The sequence below is a fragment of the Marmota monax genome, unplaced genomic scaffold (genome assembly GCF_021218885.2).
Source record: "Marmota monax isolate L192 unplaced genomic scaffold, Marmota_monax_Labrador192_F-V1.1 WCK01_AAM20220418_F8-fsc00114, whole genome shotgun sequence".
NCBI classification, from domain to species: Eukaryota; Metazoa; Chordata; class Mammalia; order Rodentia; family Sciuridae; genus Marmota; species Marmota monax.
Genome location: NW_026694943.1, coordinates 1,245,042 through 1,266,245, shown reverse-complemented (window position 1 = coordinate 1,266,245; position 21,204 = coordinate 1,245,042). Strand labels below are relative to the sequence as shown.

At 40.1% G+C, this 21,204-nt stretch overlaps 1 protein-coding gene across 1 annotated transcript in view; it reads right to left on the bottom strand.

Annotated features, from left to right (window-relative positions):
- Nucleotides 1–2,484: 2,484 nt before the first annotated feature.
- Nucleotides 2,485–21,204, bottom strand: part of Samd5 (sterile alpha motif domain containing 5) — a 392,050-nt gene continuing 373,330 nt past the window's right edge. Inside the window, exon 2 of the mRNA XM_058573611.1 lies at nucleotides 2,485–3,596. Coding sequence (XP_058429594.1) covers nucleotides 3,546–3,596 — 51 coding nt within the window. The 3' untranslated portion in view covers nucleotides 2,485–3,545. The remainder of the gene's footprint in view (nucleotides 3,597–21,204) is intronic.

Genomic DNA, 21,204 nt, shown 5'->3' with positions numbered 1-21,204 from the left:
TAGAATTTATTACATGCCAGGACTAGAGAGGGCTCAGGATAGAATGTAAAGAAAATGGGCTTCATTCCAGAAGGATGGTGAGAGGAGAATGATGCAGAGGCAACAGAAACAGAGAATGGTACTTTGACTTCCTCTATTTCACAATCCCAATAGGCTGGAGAATTAGATTGGCTGAGGATAGACTTATCCTGTTTCCCGTTGGGGTATCTTGGAATAGATTGTTGAAGAGTGCATTTGCAACAACCTAGTAGGTTCAAATGATTGGATGTGATGAGGAAGCATAAGGTCTCTAACCAACCTAAGGTAACTGCACCCCATCATGAAGGAGTAGGGGGCAGCTGAATGTGCCAAATGTGAGCTCTCCAGCAAAAAACTCCCCCTGGAGCTTGACCATATACCAAATGGTGAAGGATGACCATATCAGCTGGAAGCCAAATGCGAGCTAGCTAGACCTCAAGAGGACACACCAAGTAGGAAAGTTAAAAAACAAAACAAAACAACAACGACAAATAAAACACAGTTCATAGCAGCAGTGTGAATGCCCAAACCCTGACATAGCCTAGTAGTGGGTATCAGCTAGTGCCCCTGTGTAAACCAGCATGGTACTGGGAGGCAATGCCCCAAACTCCCTCCTGCAGCTGGCAAACCTGTGGTGAGGCTGCTGGTGAACAGAGCAGTGATGCCTTAACCAGAACCTGCAGGAAGTTGAATTTGACTGAATTTTTGTAATAGAGGAAGACTATTTAAATTAGGAAAGACTCTGATAAGTTAATTGAACAAATCTGCCTTTCCCACTTGATATGGTAAGAATTCAAGATGATCACATCAGTACTAAAAATAAACTGTCTTTTTTTTAAATTGTTCCATTGGTGATTTTATTGTTCTTTTTAAAAAATTTTTATTTATTTTTTTAGTCATACATGACAGTAGAATGCATTTTGATATATATTACATACATGGAATGTACATACATCGAAACTATGTTTTTTTCTACACAACTAATCATGTGCAAATTTCAATGCCCATCATTCTCCTAAGACACTTGTTGTTTTCTACACTTTGCTTCATATTTCATCTTGCTTTTTTTTTTTTTTTTTTTTTTTTAGACTGGGATGTCTTCTACCCTTCCCCAATGTTGTATCTTCATGAAGACAAAGAAGATACGTAACACTTTTCATTATCAGCATGGTGCTAACATAAGGCTCTATGGCAAAGAAAATAATTATGCCTTTCATAATTCACCCAATTATTCAATATATTTAACCACATTTGGATTATGTGATAAATGCTATATAACAAGATGAACCTAATATAATTAAAATTTTATTGTGAAGAAGTATAATATCTCACCTAATAGTAGCACATGAGAATTTTCAAACAATACATAAGTGAGTGTTATGCAATCATCATTCATGTAATCATATAGTTACTTTTATCCAATTGTGGAAATCCAGTAGGGGCATTATATGTTATAGATAGTGAGATTGGCCTTTTTAGTATGGAAAGTAAGGCTATTTTAGGCAAGTTCATTGGCAAAATCCCTAGTACATCTGATTGCAAAGTGGAAGATGTTGATAATAGAAGTATGATATAAATCAGAAACTCTAAGTTAAAAATAGACTTTATCTCACATAAAGTATTTTCTAGTTCTTTCTATAGTGAAAATAAAACACAGTCACTTCTTCTGATTTGACCTTTCTGCATGACTTACCTGAGTAAGAGGAAAGAATTTTAAAATAACAAAAGAAGAATTCTTACAAAAATGGGTTACAGATTGGAACCAAAGCGTCTTTATATTTCTGCTCCTGAGTTAAACACACCGAGTTAACACTCAGAGTTAAAACACACTGCATTTGTTCACTCCTGGTTTTTCTCCTGCCATAAGAGTGGTATAAATAAGTAGCCCCTGGCCTTTTCAAACCTACACCACCATATTTCATTTATGGCATCCAATAAGGTCAAAGGCAAAGAATAAAAACCTCCCGGCACAGGCTAACTTTGTCAATTTGAAACGTGGCTCACCATCCAGGCCGTTGTTAAGCAAGCTGTTCAAATAATGTCTTGGTTCACATGTCTGTGGGCCTCTGATAGGGCTTCAAAGTCTGGGAGAAAGCCTATGCAAGTTGAAATCTAACCTTCCTCGCCCTTCCATCTTTTTGTCTCCTGTTTTCTGATCTTTTTAATCCAGAATCTTTAATAGAAAAATTCTGTTGCAAGACTGAAAACAGCATGGGGTCAAAATCCCATTATAGGTTATTTAAAGCAACATCTGTAGTCTTTTGAACGTGCCAAGAGCAACTTAGGTGAACTCTGGGGACTCTTCTTCAAACATGTTATATTAAATACACATAAACACAAGTAAAATATGTTTTAAGCTCAGATTATTAAAAGAAAAAAAAAACAGATAGATCTAAATGTTTAAATAAAAGTCTCTTCAAACCATACCAAAGAAAAAAATCTCAGATAAATTATTAATGCAACAGAAAGATTTTTTTTTTTGATGAGGAAAATGAAGGATAACAAAACAAACTGAACCAAAACCAATGCCTCTAAGGAGAGACTGCATGCAGAACCAATAACCTGAACAAATAGCAACATAACCAGATCCGAGTGAGCAGGGAGACTTAACTCCCTGCCTTCTACACATAACACAACATGCTTCGGTGTTTCTGCATCAGCTCAAAAAAGTAGAAAAGTCAAGTATCAATAAATAAATAAATAAATAAATAAATAAATAAAATGGAACCATCACGTCTCTATATTCTACTGTGAAATTTGGTGTGTAAATCAAAAGACTCTAGGTTTTTTTTCTCTTCTTTCTGGATTATTCCTCAGTCGTTCTTTTAAAGGAGAAATCTTCACGTTAACAATATACCTAAAAATACAACAACTCTCAGTCACTAATTTAAAGAAAAAAAATATCTAAAATAATGTAGCTGTGTCCATACAGCTGGAAAAATAGGGAATATCAGCTTTAGTAACTTAATAAAAATATTACTGTGAAATAGGACTTATCACATTGTGCTCAGTACCACTGTGCCGTCTAAAGCTGTATAGATGAAGTCAATCTCTATGGGGGGGCCAGAAGATTAAAGGAGGTTTCTTGGTAACAATGTGGCAAAAATGCCACTAAAATACAACATGCCAAGGCAAAACGTTAAGCGAAATGCTTCTATCTGGAGATTTATGGTTTGATCACAATCTGAAGAGCAGGCATTTAAAAAATTCCAATAAAGACAGGAAGAAGTTTAAAAAAAAAGAAAAAAGAAAGAAAGAAAAGAAATCCACTTAAGAATTTATGAAAGGCAAGTTTTCATCAACACATAATCAGCCCCTGGGCCCTTTCCCAGAATTAGGAACAAAGTGTGTTATAACTCCAAAGTAAGATCTCAGGGAAAAAAAATCTCAACCGAACTTAATGCACACCAGAATTCTCAACATAAAGCATTTCCAAAGTCCTCCTGCGCTTTCCGGTTTGCCCTGTGGTTCTCACAAGCAATTCTCACGAAGCCTTGAAATAACACCAGGTTGCAACAAAGCCACACTTACCAGACAATCCACACTCCCCAAAGCAACGAAGAGAAAACACCACTTACCTAGGAAAAGAAGAAAGTAATGCAGAGATTACGATGCTATCATTTAAAGGCATTTGTCATAATTCTTACATTATCCCAGTCCCTGTACTGCCATATTTTCTTAATGAACATCATTAAGTTTTTAGAAGAAAACCATGTTTTAATTCATCTATGCAGAAGGAGTTTTGTGAAGAGTGAGTGACAGTCTTGTTGCACAAACCCCTGTAAGTTTATTGCCCCCTGAATCACTGTGACATAATCTCAGGTAGGCAAAGGGGGAAATGTTAACAGAAATCTGAAAGGAAATGAAACACTTTTCTTGCACCAAGTGTAGTTTGCAGCCACCTCCATCAAGTCTTCAAAGTCTGTGCCTCCCTAGAACAGAGCCTGACCATCCCCAGCCTGCATCAGACGAAGGCAGGTAGCTTGTGAAGCCACATTTAATGTTTTTTAGAATGAAGCAATAATGATAGTTTCTCGGCCCCCAAGTCCCAGATAAGTGATCACAAAATGATCACTGTAATTTTAGCTTCACTTTGAACCAAAATATTTTTAATTGCCAAGTTATTCAAAGTAGAAACATTTACAACTGGCATGAACCTTCTAATTCCAGTTGCTAATCAGTTAGACAATGAAAAACCTTGGCTTTGTTACTTCAGCTATACATCATGAAACGGGGGGGGGGGGGGAACAGCACAGAGACTGCACACTAGAAATTAATCCACATCCAGAAGTATTTGCACTTACAGTCTCCAGTACATAAATAACAGCGTCAGTTTAGCAACTGTATTTTTAAAACACAGAATAATGTTTCTTCTATTCTCAAGTCTCATGAAGAGCAAGTTGGACTTTTTAAAGAAATAATGGAACATGAAGTATACCTGGAAAAAGTTGAGGAAATGGGTCACAGACACAAATCCCCTTTACCACCCCATGAAAATATTCTCAGCTGCTCCATTCATTTATGTATTCAAAAGATATTTGTTGAGTGCCTTCTATATGTAAAAAAATGTCATAGGCATTGCATGGAAATCACAAAAACAACACTGATGTTCCAAGCAGCTCACAGTTGAAGAGAAAAAAGATGGCCACACAGGAGGTAGAACTGAACAAGGTCACAAGAGAGGTACAAGAAAAATGTTGTAGAGGGCATGCAGTTTGGGGGTAGTGAGGCTGTAGAAATTTCATGGAGAAACATTGAAGCCTACAAGGGGAGGTGGAGATTTTGGAGTAGGGGCTGTGAGTCATTCCCAGGTCAAATCCCATATGTGTATAGGTCAAGTCAGATCCACCAAAAATCTATCCAGGGTCCCATTGGCAGCCAATTTTAGTTCAGGAGTGTTTCTCACAATGATGTGGTGGGAAAGAGAGATGCAAATCCCAGAAGGCCATGGCTTCCTGGTACTTGACCTCTTTCAGAAGCAAGAGATCATGCAGAAACTAAAATGCCTTTGGTACATGTACTAGTGAGGACAGCTGCTGTGACCATGTGTAGCTCTATCCTGCCTGAAGAGCCTCACATAGGGCAGCACTCCAGAAACTGTGTTCCTTCCATCCGTGGGCACATGAAGGATTGCAATGCATTCCTCACTCTCCATCACTCACAGGAGCTGGAGGGTTGAACCCACATCCCTGCTGATTCCACTCTGCCAACACTGCTCAGTCACCATGTCTGCATGTCCACAGCATCCACCTCACACCAATTCCTCTCCAGCATTGTCACCTTCTTCCATTGCTCTTTGGGATTATCCATGATTTTCTGAGTATCTTTCTATTACATTCCTGGCATCAGTTCCAATGAATTCATCATCTTTGATTTAAAAAAAAGTTCTACAACTTGGTCATATTTAATCCCTTTAAACAAGTTTTAAGTGAGTATCAGATATGTATTTGTACACAGGCAAGTGATCTCTGGGGGTTAACAGTCTCAAAAGATACTGTTCTTCAAGAAATGTACAATTTGGATATAAGACATATGTAAATAATAAAATACGAAGCAGAGAAGACAAAGCTTAGATCTGGCTGTAGATTATCTTAAAACACAGGCACTTGGAAAGCCTGGGTTCTGAAAAGTGTGCCATGAAAAGAGAAGAGAGACCTAATGATGAAACAGTGGGGGATAGAGAGCAAGGAGGTGAGAGAGTCCAGGCTCATGCTGAAAATGTAGACAAGTCAGGCTCAACTGGACTAGAATGTGTCCATTGGGGCACTCAGACAGTAAAAGAAGTTGGAACTAAATCTCAGGGGCTCATCAACAGTCCATTAAGGAGTTTGGATGGGATTGGTAGGAGTTTGGATGGAACTGATGGGAAGAGTTGCTAAATATAGCTAAGTTTGGGTTTATAAGACCTGCCCAGAGAAAACTCCATGTGAAGATGGAGGAGAGACTGGAATGATGGATCTGCACACTAAGGATGTCAACCACTGCTGCCCATTGCCAGGGGCTAAAACACTGCATGAAACAGATTTCTCCTCAAAGCATGCAATGGGAACCGTCCCTCTGAACACCTTGATTTTGTACTTCAATTCTGCAGAATTATGAAACCATTGAATTCTGTTGTTTGAGCAATCCAGGCTGTTGTACTCTAGGAAATGCACAGAGATCTGTGAAGAGAAAAGAAGGAAATGGCTCTAAAAATCACTGCTAGGATAGTCAGTAGTCCTGTGGGTGGGAATTTGTGAAGTTTGGGTCCTCTTAGAATTAGATGCTAAGATAAGATTAATCATGTTAAGATTTTCTTGGAGGAAATATCAGCTGAAAGGATGGAATGAGGAGGGTTGGGGGAGAGAGAGCAAGAGAGGGCAAGTTGGACAGAAGTGACCTAGTCTGCAGTCCAAGCAAGATATGGGAAAGCCATTGGGATATATTTAGCCTCTCCCTTGAAGTGATGTTCTTAGTCTCCCCATTCCCCACACTCAGTCAAAGAGGAGCCAGACTCTGGCCTGGGCCATGACCTCAAAAAGCAGCCCTGGCATCTTCTGTCAATCAGGAGGTCAGTCAGGCACATTCTAATGACCTCCAAGCAATCAAAAAACCAAGGAAAGGAGACAAAAAGACTGGAAATGGACCAGTGTGACCAGGTGCATGATGTGTACTGAGATGAGATCAATTTTGACATACGCAGTTTTAAGCACCACCTGTATCCTCAGAGGGCTGGAACACGGTGCCACGAGTGCAGGTAAGAATTCTCAGATGGAGAGTTCTGAGTTCCCTGGAACATACCCTAGTCTGGAGAGGGCGGATGAGATGATGAAGGGTCAGAGTTCAACTAGAGAAAAGCCACAAACATGACATATTTGAGGAGAACAGAGAGGGAAATAGAAGGATCCTCCAAACTAGAGAAGTCTGCATAGGAGAATGCAAGACCAGCTGAGGTGGGGCTTTGGTATTCCAGTGCCCAGGGACGAGGTTTGCTGGCAGCAGGAGCAGCTCTTGCAACCAAACATGCAGAGCAATCAAGAAAGGTGATTCTGGAGGGCAGCAGTGAATGTCTTCCGTTGGGGGACTTTTCTGAAGGTGACTGATTGGAAGTCTGGTTTCAAGGGAAAAGAAACAAATCGTGGGGGGTGAGGACACGGGCAAGCAAGTGCAAACACTATATTTCCTACTTTCCTACTAATGACCAGGAGAGAGGACTTAAGAGAGGAAAAAGCCAACTGATCTTCTAAGGAACAGTATTTGGCATTCAAAATGATGCCTGAAAACTTATTAACAGATTAAATGATGTTATAGCTCCTACGGTGTCTCTTGTCTCCAAAACTGCAAAACATTAAAGGTATCTGTCCTTGGATTTGTATTCTCAAGCAAGATGAAGCAATAGAAAGAAATACCAGGAATAATACAAGCATCATATATATATAATAATACATCATATATATATATATATGATTTTTTTTAAAGTTGTGCTGTTTTCAATTACAATGTCTCTCTCTATCAGCAGACAAAAGGATTCATCTCCAGCTCATTGTAATAAGAGAGGAAGAAAGATAAATACACTGTCTCTTCATTCTTTGGTCTAATTGGGGATTCTTTCAGCAAACCCCTTAACATGCCATGGTTATGATTCTATAGCTATAGCTGCAGATTTTCCATGGGGAGCTCTTAGTCAACATCTAACAGATCAATATCTGAGCTTTGTAGGAAGCATTGTGTTCCCATAGCCACCGCAATAATCTCTTCAGTTGCTTACAGCTTGAGGAGCTTCCCACCCTCCCAACCTTCCTCTCCACGTTTTGCTGATCATGAAGAGGTTACTGAGAAGTTAAGCAGAGCATTTAGTCACACAGATGTCCTGGTGCCTGAAGATCAAGACATACAGGACATTCAACCTTGTCTCATTCATATTTACTTTTATTTTGCATCTTTTCTGGGAAATGCAATAGAGCCAAACTGAGGCCCAGGAAATACTAATTGTTCCTCAAATCACAGAACTCGTGAATGCCAAAGTTGAAGGTGATTTTTTTCTTGGTTATTTCTCCCTAGCCTTTCCCCTGAACTACCTAATAGTGGAACTCGATACCATCTACTGGTAAATATGCCCATTTAGAAAAAGTACATACATACACACACACACACACACAATCAAATTTAGTCTGAAATATGTTCCGCTGGATTCTAAGGTACCATATTTTTGTCACTGCATTTTAGAAACATTTTGTTTATGTACATATTTATTTATTATTTTTATTGGTGCATTATAATTATGCATAATAGTGGTATTCATGTGGCACATCTGTACATGCACATAACATAATTTGGTCAATTTGTAGGTTTTTATATTTAAATGCCATTCTCATTAAGTTGCTTTGTAATACAAAATAAAATAACAGAAAAAGAACTACTGAGAGGATTAAGCTCATCTGCAGGTTGTTTTGGTATTTTCATATTGCAGTCTTCCTACTTTTTTGTTGCTGTTCATAAATGTTAATTTGTGTGAAGTAATCAGATACAGCACGCCTAAACTGACTATATTCTATTTCAGTATGAGTTATTAAAGTGCTTGTGCTGTAAACTGAAATTGAAGCTGACAAAATCTTCTATGGTATTAAACCAATACTTATTGGTACAAATGTAGGCATGTTTGGAATTCCAATGCCAGTGAGATTCCCAGCCACACAGAGCCAAGCCTTCCAGAGGGGAAATCTGCCAAAGCCCCTTTAACCACATGCCTGTAGGAATCTGTGCACTTAATTAAATGCACATACCAAGGAAACAGCAGAGTCACTGTGTGTTCAGAGACATATCATTGAATCACCAGATGGCATTGCATCAGAGATCTGAGCTCTTAATAGTGTGCTACACATTGTACAAAACACAACATACATAGTCAGGTATTGCCTCTAATATTTGTGTTCAGTAGAAAAAATACAGATAAAAGTGCATGAAGAGAAAAATAGCACACATAACAAGAAGTCGGAAGAAAAGTCCTTAAGGTGTTTCATTCACTAACAATTCAGGAAATAGGTTGCAAAAGTTGACTGAACAACTTTTCAGAAGGCCTCCAAACATGTTTTGGAGTAACTTCATTAATCACACACTCTAAATTAGAATGTCATCTTTGACCACCAGTTGACAAAAGATACAATATTTGTGGTGAAGCAGAATATATGATACTTGCTGACCATTCGGAAATATTTCCTGGTAGGCTCTTCAGTTCCTAGAGTTTTCTCAAGATCAAAGTTCCTCCAGAACAGCACAAGTATTGTCCCCAAGAAAATGCTGTGCAGCCCACTGTGAATTTGCAGATGGACTAAGAGGGAAGACACGGTGGGGTGGCTGTGGTGATCTTGCTTCCCAGTGGCTTCAACTTCTGGCTTTCATGCCCTGGAGTGCAATTCTCTTCCAACCAACAGAACATGGCAAAGGCGATATCACATCCCTGATTACATTATGTTACGTAAGACTCAATCTTGCTAGTGTGTATGCTTGCTCTTTTCTCTCTGTCTCTCTTTGTGTCTGTCTGTCTCTCTTTGTGGCTTTGAAGAAATAAGCTGCCATGAAACGCACAACTGCAAAGACATGAATTCTGCCAACATATGGGAATGCCATCTTTTGATACTGATCTCCCACAAATATGCAAGCTGTACCTACCCGGGTTTCTCCCAGAGAACCTTTTGTAGCTCCTAAAAATGAGTTATGCCATCTAACCCCTGGGCTTAGTATGTGCTATAACCTTTGCCTAAAAAGCCTGCTCTCTACCTGGGCTGATTTCTATTCCCTTTGGAACACAGCTGAGATGGTACTTTGCTTGGAACCTTTCCATATTCCCATATGAGATGGCACATCATTTTGAATTTTCCCATGTTCCCGTATGACTGAGTACTTCCTTCCCAGGTGAACCAATATCGTAACATTCACGACCCCACAGGAATATGTGTTAGAATTCAACAGTTTGGGGTCATAACTAATACAGTCCCATTTTAAACAACTCAAGGCTAAAAGAATACAAGATACATGTATATGGAACCTGAGCAAAGTTGAACAACAGTGCCTCAAGAAATGTGGGAACCAATTAATTCCATGGCTGGGAAGCCCTTACATAATGAGGCTGTGGACTGCTTCATCTCCTTCTCTTCCCCAATTTGGTGGGTTACAGTCTCTTATTAGCATTTCTCTTCTTATAGCTCACATAACTCCTTTCTCTCTGAAGGCTCTATTTCTCTGTTAGGTGTCTCCACGCGAGGTGTGAAAATAAATACTTTGTTCCCTAGCACACAGCTAGTAGCACATAGTTCCTTAACCCCCTAGAATTTCTTAAGTGATAGGAGTGACTTTTGTTCTAAGGAGGACATTCTTTTTAGGCCTCCAAATAGGATCAGGATGGAGGTGGCTTGTCAGAAATATCAAGGTGTGATTAAAGGGCTGTAATTTTCACTCTGTCTTCTATCCCAGTCCCACCTCCAACCTCTAGGGAGGGAAGAGGAGCTGAAGATTGAATCAATCACCAATGCCCAGTGATTTAATCCATAATGGAACCTCCATAAAAACTCCTAGGCAGGGGGGTTTAGAGACTTTCTGAGTCAAGGGACATATCAATGTGATGATGGGGGGACATGCTCAGAGAGCATGTGGAAGTTGCCTGACCTTTGCCCCATGTGCTGCTATAGGGTTTTAGATCTGGAAACCCCCTGACTCCCTGCAAAGCTCACGCATTAGGCAATGTAGCAACGTTCAGAGATGAAATGAATAAATCGTGAGAGCTGCGACCTCATGGATGGATTAATCCATTTGAAGGATTATAATCTGAATGGACTACTGGGGAATGGCTGGAGGAAGCTGGTCATTGGAGGTGTGGCCTTGAGTACTAACTGTATCTACTCCTGTCCCCTTCCACCTCTCTGTTTCTCTACTGACTGCCATGAACCAAGCAGCTTTCCTCTGTCATGCCCTCCCTCCATGATGCTCTGCCTCTCCTCAGGCTCAAAAGAATGAAGCCATCTGACCATGGACTGAACCCTCTGAAACCGTGAACCCTCTGAAACCGTGAGTTAAAAATAAACACTTCCTCCTCTAAGTTGTTCTTGTCAGGTATTTTGGTCACAAAAAGCCAACACACTTGCCTTCTGCATCTTTTCTATTTGTTCTTGGGTATGTCCTTAATAATACATAATAAACTGATAATAGTTGTGTAAACTGCCTTCCTGAGTTCTGTGAGCCATTTTTGCCAGTTGTCAAAACCAAGGAGGGGGCTGTGGGACCCTGGATTTGTAACCAGGTTAGAAGTGTGGTCACCCTAGGCACCTAATTGTTATAATTAGCATCTGCAATGGGAATAGTGTTAGGGGATGAGCCCTTAATCTGTGGGGTTGGTGTCAGAATTAAGTTGAATTCAACCAGGTGGTGTCCAGAGATTTAGGGAATCTATGAGAAAACCCCCACTTATTTGATATCTTAAGTACTGAGGGTAAAAATAATTCACACCAGGTCAACCATTTCTTCTCCAATGGTCCCAGCAACTATTTAGTCAGTTCATGTATTCCACTCTGACACATTAGCATTTCATCTCTACCACAATCCTAAAGGCAAAAAAGAGATTCTGATTCTCCAATCAGAATTGAGTACCCATTCCGGGGAATATCATCATGACATGGGGACATTTGGCCCATAGTTTAATATGGCTGTCAAGTCCTAAACTTGTTTTTTCCCAGACAAGGGTAAAGAGGATGTCACCTTATCACCTTATACTGTGATTGCCTGTTTATTAATCAGTCTCTCCCACTAGTCTACTAACTCTGTGAGTGTAGATTTTGTACTGTAATATCCACCGAGGGTCTATTATTTGACAGAGTAGTCAGCACAAAGGAGATGCTCAATAATAATCATTGGAAAAAAAAGTATTATCTTTTTCCTTTGATTAATATACTTTTAATACCGCCACTAATAAAAGTTCCTTGATCTTTTAATGAAAGTCTGAATAAAAATGTTTTTTCATTGTCTTCAAAAGAACTGGCTGGATAACTGAAAGATTGAAGCTTTGCTTAAAATAGATTAGTAGCGCTCATCCACTCCTCCCCATCACACACTCTCTAATATAGATTAATCTCCTACTTTAAGCCAGTATTTCCTAGAAATGGAGCACAAGGCCTAGGTTCATTGACGACTCAATCACCTCTTGAATTACAAAGAATTTTCACTTCGCTTGAAGCTCTACTATTATTCATAAATGACTCAACTTAACCAGCCATGAATTTTCCCACTGAAAGATTCCCAACAGTTAAAGTGTCTTAGAGAGCTTGAAGTACTAGTCCCTGGAAGGGCTGTGTATCTTTGGGTATGAACACACACACATTTTATATCTTGATTTTTAAACCAAGTGCTTGAGAAAAGTCCTAGGCAATTTCTAACTTTTTTTAAAAATAAAAGATATATGCCGATATCAAACCCCATGATGTGAATTAAAATTCACATAATCATTTATTCACAGTAATTTTGCCCTCTGGTTATTAATATCACTTGATGCTTTCCTAAAGAAATTTCTAAGGACATGCTGACTTCCATTTGAATCATTCCACTAAAATACAATTCTTCCTCCTTGTGCAGTACTGCAAAATAATGATTAAGTCATTCTAAATCATCTCCCTAAATCATTTCCTAGCTGGTGAGGCAGACCCTTGGGACATCTTCGACCCTGGACAACTCTACCTATGTAGAGTGCCTGAAAATCCTTGTTTGGTGACTCGTTGGTCCACCTAGCCCAATAAGCCTGGTTTAGGAAAACTGCGGAAAGCCCTGCTTTGAGGCTGGGTAGACCTGCATGGCTAAAGATCAGATAACTTGCCTCCCTGGAGGATCTGAATTTCTTTAGATGTGGATAATCTCTGGACTATAGCATTCAGTCAACAATACTTTTTTCTTAGAATGTGGTTGACTGAATTTCAAAATAAAAGGGGTGTGGAGGTGATTAGGAGAATTTAAATGCATTTGCCTGAAACAACTCAGTTGTGTATTTTGTCCTATAGGGTAAATGGGAGGGACAAGGGTGAGTTGGTGGCATTATGATTGTTGGTTGCTGAGTGTCAGCTGCTTACTGCCCAGGCTCGTTTAATATTCTGGTCTTTATTTATGTCCCTGGAAAGTAGAATCCTCTTTTGTTAATTCCATATATCTCTCTTCCCACTCTCCTTCACCCCACAAAACACATACTTCTGCATGCACAGTCCCTGTCAATGCCCATGACATCTGATCTGACGTCTTGAATACCAGGATTGGAGGTAAATCTAGTAAAGGTAAAGCATTTTCCTAAGACCCTAGGAATATATTTACCGAAGTGAAAAATTCCTTCTATACTTTCTTTGGCATAGAACCTGGTAGCGATGAATGGAAAATGAAGGAAAACGAATTGTTTTTCTACCCTGGAGGACTTTGCTCTTTTTGCTGATGATTATCTGGCTAAAAAATAATTTCCCTCATTTTAAGGTTAAATATGGAGGTCATGGTCCACACTAGGGAGGTTAAGGGACTCAAAAGAGTGGGATGGCCCAAGAATATTTTCAACTCTGCCTTATATCCCTCTGGAAAACATTCTTCTCCCCCACCTGTATAAGAAACTTCTGATATCTGTGGCTTTATTCTATCCTGTACCCTCTTCCGGTTTCAGTAGGGCTGCCTGGTCAAGCATTGCTGGTTAGCAAATTTGTACAGTGAAAAGAAAATGGAAAAGGCTGATGAAGCTTTTATAAACCTCTGCAACCCTTCTAAAGCCCCAGACCCTGTGAGAAGACCTTGAGATTGACCCCTGGAATTGCTAATGTGGTCAGGCTCTGGAGCACAGAGTGGCTTAGGGTCTGAGTCTGGCACACAGTCAGGTAGATAGGTTGGTAGTTTGCATTCCCTGGTTTACAAAGGACAGCAAGTTGCAGAAGACCTGGGGAAGTCTTGCCAGCATCACCAAGTTGGCAGTGCAGTCCATTCTAGAACCATATCTTTTGGTTCCCAATTTGGTACCTCTGTCCCTTTAAAATACAGTTTCATAAAAGAGGATGACTTTCCACACATTAGATTTTTCTTTAAATAAACTTATTCATGAGGATGAAAATACTTAAAAATTCTGCTTCAGTAGACATAGTACCGAGAGGCCAATTCACAGGATATTAAGTATGAATTATCTTTTCTATGATATAACCTTAACTCTGAAATATGCTGGCTCACATTATTCCTTCTCTACTTCTGCTTCACATTACTAGGAATAGTCGTAGCTTTAAAATTGAAGTTGGTTATTAGTCACTGTTGCACAGTCATCCATGAGGACAGGCCTGTAACTAGGGTAGCTGTGCAGCATCCATTCTACAAGAGGGCAAATCTGGCATGGATGTAATGCTTATTTTACAAAAGAATGGATCAGTTTCCCAGGATGTGCAAACCTGTTTGCATAGAAGTGTATCTCAAGTTATTTGCTCACATGGAAGGAGAAGAGCTCTTCTTTGGCCCATATTCTTATTCATTATAATTGGTGATTATCTTGTTAGATAATAACCTCAATGTAGTGGTTTGAGTCATGCCCTCCCCCTGAATATGTCCAAATCTTTAGCTCTGACATCTCAGACTGATCTTATTTGGAAATAGGAACTTCATAGATAATGTTAAGAATCTTGAGATGAAGCCATCCTAGATTCAGGATGGCTAAATCCAATGACTGATGTCTATAACAGAAAGAAAAGGAGGACTGGGACACAGAAATGCAGGAGAAAAACCATGTGAAGACGTTGGCTGAGACTGGGGAGGTGGGCCCAACACCAAGGAACACCAAATACAGCTGGAGTCACAGGAAGTTGGGAGAGAGGTTGAAACAGATTCACCCTCAGACCTTCCAGAGGAATCAATATCGCTGACACCTTGATTTTGGACTTCCAGCCTCCTGAACAGAGAATTAACTTATGTGAGTCACCAAGTTTGTGGTGGTTAGCTCAAGGAGACTAAGGCACTAACACTATTCGATATCTGGTTCCTGTTGATTGTTAACTCTACTTTTCTAGTCTTTGCCTGCCACTGCTCTTAAGGAAAGCTCCTCCCTTTCCCTTTCAACAACTACTGACTGAGGTCATTTTTTTTTTTGCATCTTCACTGTGACCTGACCACCACCACTCCCATTTCTCCATGATTGGGGTTAAACCCATCTAAGGCCAAGGGACTCCCCCTCCTACCCAGGAACCTTGGGGGCTCTAACCCAGTAGTGTGACTTCACATGGGTTTTCCTGGGGGTCTTCTCAGGCCATCCTCCTCTTTTTACCCAACACATTTCTGAGCCCTTTGTAGACATCTCTCACCTTACTGGGTGGTTCCAGCCTTGGAGGCCTGGTCTATTTTATCAGGGAATAAGAACCTGCCATGACTTAACCTGTCCAAGGCTAACAACTTGAACTGGAAAAGCTTGAAGAGGAAACCTAAGTATAGCTAGTGACATTTCTTGCTAGTCCCTAAAAACCAAACCCTCTCTGTGCTTTTGCAAAAGCAGGAAATTGCTTCCCTGTAACACCTGCAGGAGAAGGCTGGCAGCTCTGATTTTTTAATCTTAGGCTCCTAACTATCCAGAGCCTGAGTTTTGGTACTTACCAGCATGAAAGCAACCCAAGGCCTTTCTGCACCTGCTGATGCCCTGTCAAATGTCCAGGTCCTTACATTCTCTCTCCAGCACCCATCTGTGATTCAGGGATACCCCCTGGTCCCAAAGTCAAGCTGATCAGACTGATGCCACTCAATATGCCTTGTCCAAAGCCACTAGAGATACAGGGCAGTCTCCTGCTTCAGTAACAATTTGGTTTTATGGAGCCCCGATTTCTGATACCAGAAATACCTGCACAAAACTTCCTTTGGAACCAGCACACAACCCCTGAACATCTACCAGAGAGAATGTATCCAGTTCAAGCTGAGACTTGTTGGGTTGGTTTACCAGAGAGAAAACGGTTTAAAATGATAATCCCCCACTCTCCTCTGAGTCAAGACACCAGGTTCCCCTTTCTGCTTTATCTCCTATTACAACATTGGCATCACATAACAGACTAGATTATTTATTTGTTTTTTGTCTGTTCCCTCCAAGTCAAACATCAATGCCACGAAGGCAGAGAGTTGTGTTTGCTCTGTTAATTACTGTTATTCCCAACACTCAGAACAATCCCTGGTGCATAGACCACAACTAACAAATATCCATTAAGTGGATGATATGAAGGAAAGGGTCATAATATCTACCAAAGGGCAACTTCCTTCCAGAGAAAAGCCTGAGAGGTGGATGTGTGAAGACCTACAGAGGAGCAGCAAGGGGCCTGGGGAGGAAGGAAATGGCAGCTGACTAGGATGAAGGGAGACATGGTGTCCCAGGATAACAAGTGGAAAGGCAGTGGGGTTTTCTGATGTGGGATGGAGTTTGTTCACACCCCTGTACCTCCCTCGCTTTTAACCCCTTTGGGCTTAAGGCCATGTGATGCCACTATGAAGTAGAGTCTACTAGCAATGCCCTGAGTGATCTGGAGAGGATGGCAGGGCTGTGCCTAGGACCTAGTAGCACTGAGCCATGCTCTGCCATGTCTCAGTGTCATACCTGGAGGACACCACAAACCTATGCAAAGCAAGGTGATTGTCTGTTCTTACCCTGGTACAGGACAAAATCACATTGGAGTCTCTCAGGATGTTTTTGTTAAAGCACAGGAAAAAGGCACACTCACACATTGCTTGCTGGACTATAACTGGTGCAACTACTCTGGAAAGCAGTATGTAAATTCCTCAGAAAACTTGAAATGGAACCAGCATTTGACCCAGCTATCCCACTCCTCCATTTATACCCAAAGCACTCAAAATCAGCATACTACCGTGATGCAGCCACATCAACATTTATAGCAGCTCAATTCACAATAGCTAAACTATGGATCCTAGATGCCCTTCAACAGATAGGTGGTTGAAGAAAATGTGATATATATACACATGGAGTATTACATCATCATAAAACAGAATGAAATTATGACAGTTGCCAGTAAATGGATGGAGCTGGAGAATATCATGCTAAATGAAATAAGGAACCAAAGGCCAGATATTTTCTCTGATATGCAGATACCAATTCACAATAATGGTGGGGGGAGAAGAGAGGTAGTTTGGATTAGACAGAGGGGAGTGAAGGAAGGGGAGGAGGTATGGGGGTAGGAAGGATAGTAGAATGAATTGGACATTATGACCCTATGTGAATATATGATTACATGACCAGTGTGATTCTACACCATGTACAACCAGAAGAATGAGAGGGTATACTTCATTTATGTATGGTGTATCAAAATGAACTCTACTGTCATGTATAATTATTTAAAACAAATTTTAAAAAGTAATGTAAATAAAGATGGATACAAAGAATAAATGGAATCACTAAGAAGCAGTGTTGTAAGTGTGCATAACATAATTGCTGCCCTCGGTATCCATTTTTTAGGCCTGGCACAAGTTGTTTGAAATCCAGCAGTACCCTATCACTTTGCAATTTGGTTTTGCAATTTGGTATATTTGTTCCTCAGGATAAAATCCAATGGTCAACACTAGAGTCGTGTAAATAAGTTCTACCCTGTAGTCATTTGTTCCTTGAACCAGTCCATGCACACACTCCTGCAGGGAAGCTCAAGGGATAGCACCATGAACCTTAAGTCCTGTGAGTCTGTCTCTCCCCTCCATGTCCACACTTCCCTCCCTCTCCTTTCCGCACTCACTGGTGAGCTCTCTGTTACCTCTTGACTTTCCATTGGCATCCCCGTCAGCACCCCTAACCTCTCTGGGACTATAAGAAATGAATTTCTTTGGTTTTATGCACTCAGGTTCCATCTCTTCACTGTGTCTTTCCTGACACACACACACAAACTTGACCTTTCTTCCAGGCAGACTCCTAGAGAGTGCTGTCTTGGCTTACAGTCCCTCTCAAAAGAGATCTCAAGATCAATAATGTAAATAAAAATCACAGCATGCCGTCACATGTTGCCAGGTATTTGAGCTTGCCTGACTATATTTTCTATGTTCCATACCAATTTAATTTTTTTTCTAAGGTGTAATGTTATATCGCATAAAGAGTTACCATTCTAGCTATCTGGAAAATTCCTGTACTAGAATAACTTCTTCCCTTATCAGTGTGGGTAACAAAGGTTTTCAGGGAAACATCCTTCCTTTTCTCCACTCTACCTATATCTCTAAATGTGCTATGCTTATAATACAAGATGAACACAATTGCCACCAGACTGAGTAGGTGGTGACACTGTGTCTCACGCTAGGGTATATTTTATGGGGAAGAAGTAAATCAGAGGCATATATTAGGAAGTACCCTGGGGCACACCCCTGGCAATGACCTTTAAAGGGCATATCGAGTTACGTGACAGCATAACCAGCCAGTGAATGATCTCTCTATGAAAGGTCACCTGCAACTAGAACAATATTTCCTATTTCAGCACATAACCTGGTACCTTTTGACACATTTCTCTTCTTCGGGATGATGTGATTTCTGTAAAACAGACCAGATAAATTTTCTCTGCTTTGTAATGAATATGCCCAATTTGGGCTCATGGTAAAACCAATGCCAATAAGCAGCCCTAGCACTCTGGTTGCTTTTAATGGCAGATATTAAAAAGTGGCATTTGCATTCCTCTGGGTTATTTTGAGGTGTCACAGAATTTCAGATTGTTTATAATTTCAAGGGGCTACTAAAACACCTCCATCCAATTTAATCCTTTTGCAAATAAAGAAACTAAGCCTAGATGGAAGAAGGATATTTGCCTAAGGTTTCACAGCAAGGAAAAGGTAGAACCTTAGCTCCCGGGCCCCAGCTCGATGCAATCTCCACCCTAGGGCTGTATTTGTGAGTCTGCAGAAGTCACTGGGTACCGTGGATTAGCTGCACTGTATGTTGAAATTCTTGTGAAATTCCTAATTTGACTGTTTTTCTTCAATTATTTCGTATTTTTCTCCTTACCAGTAGATTCAGAAGATTGCAACTTTGCTTTCCCTGTATCCCACACGTACCTCACACACACTCACCACCTGCTATGTCTGAAAGCCCACCACTTTTGTGTTCTAATCTGATCTCATGAGTTTATACTCATGTCCTTCACTTATTGTTCTGGTGTGTCAGACCATGACCACGACTTGTCAAATCTAGTGTCTATGGCAACCACTGATGCTTCTCCATCTTTTGTCTGGGATGGGACTTTAGCGCACTGTTGGCAAGGAGAAAGTTAACTGAAGCCTATGTAAGCTGTCACGTGGCTCTGTGCTTGGTCAAAGACACCACATTTCCCCGAAAGGCTCACTATCAGGCTGGTTTGTGTCCTACTTGTCTTGTTCCCCTTTGGAAATGTGAAAATTGATGACTCCCATTCTTCTTATAATGTGAAGATTAAAATGCTGATTTTATATTATCACTGTGATTTTGCTACTGAAATCAGTTCATCAAAGTTTAAGAGAAGTGCATCCGTCACTGGACAGTTATTCAGATGATATGTAATAGACAAACCACCTGCCTTGCCCTCCATCAGCAGCCTCTGCCCAGGTGTACATGTGAACACCCAGGTAAACAGGAAGTGTTCTCTGAGGCAACTCAGCTACTCAGAAGTCCGACTGTGCAGGTACCTCATACTTTCCTTCTTCTAAGATTTAGCAACACCTTAATTTCTCTCCCTTTCCCCAGCACGTGCACACACACATACACCCCTCTATAAAACCTGCTAGAGCAGGTTTTTCAAGAAGAAAGAGGAAGAATCATGGGAAAGGTAATAATTTTATTATTTACTCAAGTAAAAGTATTATCATCCTTCTGGTTGTTTGTCAGAAAAATAAAATATCCCTAAGTTACTTGTAATGACTTGCTGTTCTGTGAAGTAGCTGAGTTCATTTGAGTCAAACTGATGCCCCTAGGGCCCCCAAGACACAGTTGAGCCCATCTGAGTGGGGGTCAGGCTCCAGGTGGGTGGCTGGGACTACCTGGTTTCTCCTCACAGGTTTGCTGTGAGCTTCCTGAAAATTCCCCTCTTGAAGTCTTCTCTTGCAGGCCTTTGCTTGTCTATGGACACCTCTGCATTTCAGTGTGCTTACTTATAAAATAGGAATAATGCTTGTCTTGTCCTGCTCCACAAATTTGCTATATATAATGATAAAAACAAGGCAATAGAAAAGTGCTCTTAGCATTCCAGAAGAAAGAGACTAATTTAATGTCATTATACAAAAAAATATTACATCATCACATTTCTCTATCTCCTTATGTAACATTAAAATGAAGGATAGATGTTGAGGATTTCTTCGGAAAACATTTAGAGCTCAAACAAAGTATTCCTTTAAGGTTTCTTTTCATTCAAATATGCCAAGAAAAAATACTATGCTTATTGAACTGTATATTTCCATGTGATATACCACTATATCATTGTATATTTCTGATATGCAAATTTATATGGAAATAAAGATACAAACATCTCTCTCATTGATTGCCATGGGCTTTTGTAAAATAAAGATAAATATATAGTAAAATTGCTATTCAAAGAAGAGTATTCTTACCAGAAAGAACAGACTAGCAGCATGTTTCCTTGTTCTGCAGCACAACAAAAATTTATATGGCATTGTGCAAGTTAAATATGAATTTATTGATTTTTGCCATGTCTTGTTCAGAAACACATGGAATCAAAGAGAGAAGTGCATAGGTCGACGTGGTCTGAACATCCCAAATATTAATTTCTAGAATGTTCCTTTTGGAACTAGCTGTTATACATTGTAACTGGAGAATTACTCTGATGGACTGGATTGTCAGTCAAGCCTGCATTTGGATCTGTGTCCCACTGGGCTTAGGTTCTGCTGAGGAGGAAACAAAGATTATGTCTGTAGTAAATGATTTTGAAAAAAATAGGTCACATAAAGCATAAATCCAAAGTACACATTCTGAAATGTGTTTTTGAGGCAGGAAGGCTAAATAAGGAGGGGCTATTATTTTATCTGAGAAATAAGAGAAAATTATCAGATTCCATTTCATCATCATCAAGCTAGTGTGTAAATCATCTGCATCATTTTCACAACCACATTCTGTGTTAAGAGATTATAAGAAAGAATAGAAGATGTATGATTATACTCACAAAGAGCACTCCTTTGTTCCAGAAAGAACAGAAATTTCACCCAAAAGCCTCAATGTAGAATATT